We start from the raw sequence: 6,233 nt of genomic DNA, 5'->3' as shown, positions 1-6,233 counted from the left end.
AGATGAATAGGCCTAAATAATAGGACTACAGCTATTTTATAACTCAAGCAAATTGTTTTCAATTAACATATAATTGCACACATTAAGTTCAACGGTTAGATTCATCTGGACGTGTTTTAAGTTGGCTGCAGCCTGTAAATAGGCTAATGATTTTTGAAAATGAACTTCTGTGGTCATATGCATTTTACATAGGCAAGCAGGACAATTTGGGAGTTTTTGACTGCATGGAAACGATATTATAGTGTCAAGCACGGTTGTGTTTAGCCTAGGCCTACCATTTGCATTTATTTAAGTTATGAACATCAGAGGCTTGAGTGAAATCTCGACCTTATTGTGATTGATAGACTATCTTATGCGCTGTGTTTAAGCAGGCCGTGAACAAAGGGTTAACTTATAGCCTACAGGTAGAAAAAAGAAAAATGGTGATAATATAACGTTAGCTAAGTTAGTTTGCCTGCTAGCTTATCAGTAGGCTATACAGTCTCTCAATTGGAATTTATGTGATCTATTTACCAGTGCAATAGCTACTTCTGTCTAAATAATAGGCTTATTTACCTCTCCTTTTTCAGTGTAAACTTGGAAAAAGATCAATCGGGCCTTTCACACTGTCAGTTCTTGCAGTTCATTACCGAGAAAGAAAAAAAAAACAGCTGGCAACGTTAAAAACAGCTGTTCAGGTGGGCTCATAGAATTGGAACTGTATATGAAATTTTGCGCTGAGCTTATGAAAATGGCGCCCTGTCAGGCTCAGAGCGTACTTCATGCCTATGACGTAACTGATCTATCTTGCTCCGCTCTAGAATCTTTGGTCTGAACATACCTTAGTTTAAGTTTCATAAGTGGAAATGAAGCAGTCAAATAAAACAGATGTCTATAGCACTAGTTAAATATTTAAATATACCATAAATACAAATAAAGTCAGAAATATGACCCGTTATTCAGAATAAAGCACAAACAAGTTGCATTAATTTCAGCTGTGCGCCGCCATCTTTGTTTTCAGAAAATGATGACATCACAAGAATGGACATTCTATGCTGTTTACATAGCGGCTATAGCCTCACAGTTAGCTTACTGCCTCATCAAAATTAATATGGACGATTGGGATAGACCCACCAATGAGGACAGGCATCCAATTGCCTATGCTTTTGAGCCAGTAAGAGCAGTGGGAGTTTTAGTGCCCCCCCACAGAGCCTGACTATGAAAGAGAAATAGATGATCGAGAGAGAGGTGTATCTGACCGCACAGAAAACAATCAGTGGTGCTTATGAGGGGGATGTGTCCCTATGTTCAGACATGGCACACATGGAGAGTGTCTGCTGCCAGGAAATGAACCTGGGACATCTCATCCAAAATAACAGATATATCACGTCCAATCCTACGTGCCAAATGCTATCATTAGAGCGAGACGTCACAATGCGGTCACTAAGGGACATCCGAGCTGAAACACTGGAACGCCCAATAAACAGCAGTTAACCAACTAACACACTCTTGATAGGTTGTGCGGAGGGAGTAGGCTAGGGGACTACACTGATAACCTGAGACTACACTAATTTTTACACCTTTACTTAGTTGTTCTGCAATGTATTATCATGATAGAAGCTGCGATACAGTACTATCATAGCATAACATAACAAGCACATACTGTAACTAGCATAGCATGAACCCTAAAATCTATGGTTGCTACAAGCGGCACATCCGTGCATTTATTTACTTAAAGTGAACAGCATGTTATTTTATGTCAGCTTACATAAACAAATAAAAACTCAGACGCTTAGCCTACAGTCCATAAACAACGTCTACCCACAAAACCATGCCTGTCACAATCACAGACCTAGGCTACTACAGAGTAGCCTACACAAGTCAGACGTAGGCTAGCGTACCCAGCGAGAACAGGTTCTCACCAGGTTTGCAAGTCTCTGCAAAATCGACATGGGAAAAACAGTGGTGCCCCCCTCTATCATAGCAACACCGCAAGCCACCATGTGGTAATATAGACTCGCTCCTTGTTTGATTCGCTTAACCCCGAAACTCGTCTCGTTGCATATACGGCGTTACAGCTGGGCTCACACCACCAGCGATGCTGCTTGACTTAACAATCCAGTATGAAGATAAAGACTTAAACGCACATCCAATACAACCCACGAACAATCCAGTATGCAGGCCACGCTTGCCAACGACACAGGTGCACTCGGATAAACAATAGGCTCGGCATCTCATGCCAGGTGATTTACAGATGACATTTTAAGGCCTAAGTGAGACCTCATTAACCTAACCACGTTCCCGCTGGGTCCTAATGCCTGACCATGAATGTGCGCAGACAGAAAGGGAGAGGAGGAAATGATCTAATGTATCAGAAAAAGCGTACAAAGTGCTGCCATGGGCTGCACATACAAAAGTTGCACAGGCAGTCCAACTCCTCCAGAATGGCATACTAATACATTCTACTGCCAGAAGGATTGCTGTGTCTCCCAGCACAGTCTCAACAGCATGGAGGAGATTCCAGGAGACAGTTGTTCTAAGAGAGCTGGGCAGGGTGAAGGTCCTAAACCCAGCAGCAGGACCAGTATCTGCTCCCTTGTGCAAAAAGGAACAGTAGGAGCCCTGCCAGAGCCCTACAAATGACCTCCAGCTGCTGGTGTGAATGTCTCTGACCACACTGTCAGAAACAGATGTCATGAATGTGGCCTGAGGGCCCAATGCCCTCTGGAGGGACCTGTGCTCACGGCCCAGCACCGGTCAGCTCAATTGGCATTTGCCATAGAATACAAAATTGGAAGGTTCGCCACTGGTGCCCTGTGCTTTTCCCAGATGAGAACATGTCCCTGAGCATGTGACAGATGTGTAAGGGTCTGAAGATGTTGTGGAGAACATGATGCCAGAAACATCATTAAACACGACTGAATTGGTGGTGGGCCAGTGATGGTCAGATCCCCCAGGACACCATCCTCTGAAATTTTGGCTAAATGGACTAGTTTGCCGCAGGGCAATTCCATGGAAAATTAAGTTTTTTGTAACATCCATAACGCCAATAAAATGTGATGGTATGGTATGATGTGAATGATTACATGACATTTGAGCATTTGTTATTTTTGGCTGAAGAATCTACATGAGAAGAAATGCACAAAAAATTAATGTTATCATTCACATCATACAAATGCCAAGGCATTTCACTGGCGTTATGGATGTGACAAAAAGTCCATTTTCCGTGGAATTGCCCCGCATCATTTTTTTCACTTTGATTTTCGGGGGTCTTTGAATTCAGTCCTCTGTAGATTGATAATTTTCATTCCCAAAAAACAGTTTTTCACTTTCCACCCTGAATATGGGCAAAATGCACCATTGACATCAATATGTTTTGTATAGAGCTACCACAGGTTACTTACTCTATACAACCACAGGTGGCAGTGTGGTGACTATATAAAACATATTAATGTCAATGGGGCATTTTGCCTATGTTCAGGGTGGAAAATAACCCTGGGTAACATAGGTACACCTGGTAATTTTTTTCAGAATTTTTTGAGACCTAAGTGCGTGGGCCCTGGTTGAACTGATGTGGAATGACCCAGCATTATGTTTTTTCCCATTGAGATCTTCCTTTATTTATTTTTTTGAGCAGTGTATAGTAAGAGTTAAGGTTTGCTCAGAAAGAAAAGAAGGTAGAATAAGAATTTATTGATGATGTAGGTAGTTACTTCTATAAACCAAAATATAGAATAATTGCCTTATTTTCTTACACATGGTGGCTATATTGGAATCTTAAGTCTTGTTTAATTTTGAAGTTGTATCAACAATATGGTGTCAGCTGCCTTAATTATGTGAGCGCATAAAGAATGAAAACGAGCGCAGATTCAGGAATCAAGTGCGATTGATGGGTGTCGATCAGACGATCACTTAGAAGGAAGGAACCAGTTCTGCCTGCATTATTGTAACAGATGGGCGAGGTTATTGGTAAAGTGGTTGAATACCACACTGTACATGCACACACACATACATGCACACACACGACACGCACAAACACACACACAAACACACATACACACACACCCTCACACACATGCACCCATACAAACACACCTACATACACAAACACACACACACACACAAAAACTAACTGACATGCAGGCACACACACTCAATAAACACACACAGAAGCACACATATACACAAAAACAACCACACACTCTGCACACACTTGATTACAAACACAAAAAAAGGAACAAAGAAGGAAATGAACACAATTAGACAAAGGCGGTCATATTTTGTACCGCTCTGCGGTAAATCTAGTTGTTATAGTTCTGATAACAGTTTTATTCACCATGAGATTATTTTTCACCCCTCAGTTTCTGTATTTACGCTCTCTTAAAAATAGATTTAAATTTGAGGTTGAACCCTGTATTTTGTTAACCTGACTCTCTCCAGATGAATTTCGTTCCACCTAGCTCTACTCATCCATCAGGGATCGATCCATTGGAGTGGTGCTTCAGAAGGCTGGGCCTTATCAAAAATCCTTGCATATGATTGGATAAGCCACTTGTCCGTCATCTATTGACGTGCTACTTCAACCACTCACATCGAAGCCAACCCGTGACGCTGAGAACAGTCTCACCTAGCGTTCATGGGCTTCGGAAAAACCTTTTTCCTAGTGAAAACATCATCCTTCCGCATCATTCACGTCACGTAATGTATGAGTCAGAGGTCGGAAACTGGGGCTAGATTTTGCTAACAGAGTTGCCCAGCTAGGGGCTCGTCATCACTTTTGTCGTCACGTTGTAGTTCGTTTGTAGTCCATGTGGCCTTTCATGTCCAACAGTTTTAATGTGAACTTGGGAATTTGCCGTTTTGTCACTTGAAAGCTGCATATCTTTCTTTCACAAGCGTCTTACACTATATTTTTAGCAAATACAGGTGTTTATTTAGGATTAGTGAGTGTATGTTTTAATCTTTGTTGTGGCATCCGTGTTTGTCACACATTCCGACGGCAAAGCACATGATCACTTGCTGTGGGAAAAACAAAGTAGCCTAGGGGGCGGTCCTTGTCATTCAGAAGTGCCATGAATGCACCATCACTGTCGCTTCTACGCTACTTCACACCTCCCGCCCTGCGTCCTGATTGGCTCTACCATACAATCTGGTGCCGAAATCACTCTCAACGGAAGCGATCCCAGATGGATGTGAGTGGAGCTACAATTCCTTTTCTGAATTAATTAACATTGTGATTCTTATGGGTAAATATCATATTCACTGTGGTAAATGGAGGAAAAGGAAACCCTCCTTGCTATGTTTTCTAAATTAATTTGGAGTGTTTTTTATCTGCACTCCAAAAAAGGTAAGAATAGGCTAAGTGTCTACAGATGTGTCCAAACTTTAATGTGACCCCCCCCCCCCCCTTCTCTGTTATGAATTATTAATGTGTTTTTCTTTTCTTCTTGATATTGCTCCACAACCTACTTTTGTATCTGTCTTTTTTTGCAACCCCATTAGTCTTAGTTCTTCTATGTCCTTACGAGTTTTTGTATGTTGAATTTGTATCAATAAAAAAAAAAAGTATTGACAACTTCCGGTGGAATTGGACGGGTGTTTTGCGTGCGTGGCGGATCTAGGTGGAACGTCTGACGTTAGCGACTGAGGCTTGGAAGTGTTGTTTATTGTTCCTAGTATCGTCGAGGGCAGAAAAGCGTTGGTATAGTAGAAACAAACGAGTATAGCACAGAAGGGTTTTTTAAATTAAAATCAAGCCTATTTAGACAGGACCAACCGACAATGGCTTATGCATACCTCTTCAAATACATCATTATCGGAGACACAGGTAAGTAGTCACTGCATGTTGATCTATAGACAACGACATCGAAAGCTATCATAGCGAGCTTGCTAGTTAGCTATCAATAGCTATCTTGTATTTCCGCAGTGTTGGAGTCAATGACGTGGTATAAGCTAGGTTGCGAGGGGTGGGATGGCCGTCTGGTTGTTTTTTGCTAGTTCGCTAATGTTACTTACGAAATGATGGTAGTCTCAAACCTCGCGAACTGACGTTGTCTTTATTGTGAAACAACAGATAGGAGCTGCAACTCTGTGACAGTCAACCAAAATAAAATATCTTCTGTAAAACAGTTAGCTGCTAAACCACAATTTCCTACGGTGCCCGTCTATTGTCTTCGCTGACTAACGTTAGCTAACGTTACTCAAAATTAAACATGGGGGTGGTGTTTACAGCTCATGGTACCGTAACGTTAGTT

General features: G+C 41.6%; 1 protein-coding gene and 1 long non-coding RNA gene across 2 annotated transcripts in view; one reads left to right on the top strand and one right to left on the bottom strand.

Annotated features, from left to right (window-relative positions):
• Positions 1-343: 343 nt before the first annotated feature.
• Positions 344-6,233, bottom strand: part of LOC121723836 — a 19,767-nt gene continuing 13,877 nt past the window's right edge. Inside the window, exon 3 of the long non-coding RNA XR_006035058.1 lies at positions 344-810. This is a non-coding gene — a long non-coding RNA (uncharacterized LOC121723836). The remainder of the gene's footprint in view (positions 811-6,233) is intronic.
• Positions 5,597-6,233, top strand: part of rab2a (RAB2A, member RAS oncogene family) — a 25,187-nt gene continuing 24,550 nt past the window's right edge. The window contains exon 1 of the mRNA XM_042109804.1: positions 5,597-5,806. Coding sequence (XP_041965738.1) covers positions 5,761-5,806 — 46 coding nt within the window. The 5' untranslated portion in view covers positions 5,597-5,760. The remainder of the gene's footprint in view (positions 5,807-6,233) is intronic.

Source organism: Alosa sapidissima, chromosome 1, assembly GCF_018492685.1.
Source record: "Alosa sapidissima isolate fAloSap1 chromosome 1, fAloSap1.pri, whole genome shotgun sequence".
Lineage (NCBI taxonomy): Eukaryota > Metazoa > Chordata > Actinopteri > Clupeiformes > Clupeidae > Alosa > Alosa sapidissima.
The sequence above is the reverse complement of the archived record's forward strand: the minus strand, read 5'-3'. Positions and strand labels throughout refer to the sequence as shown.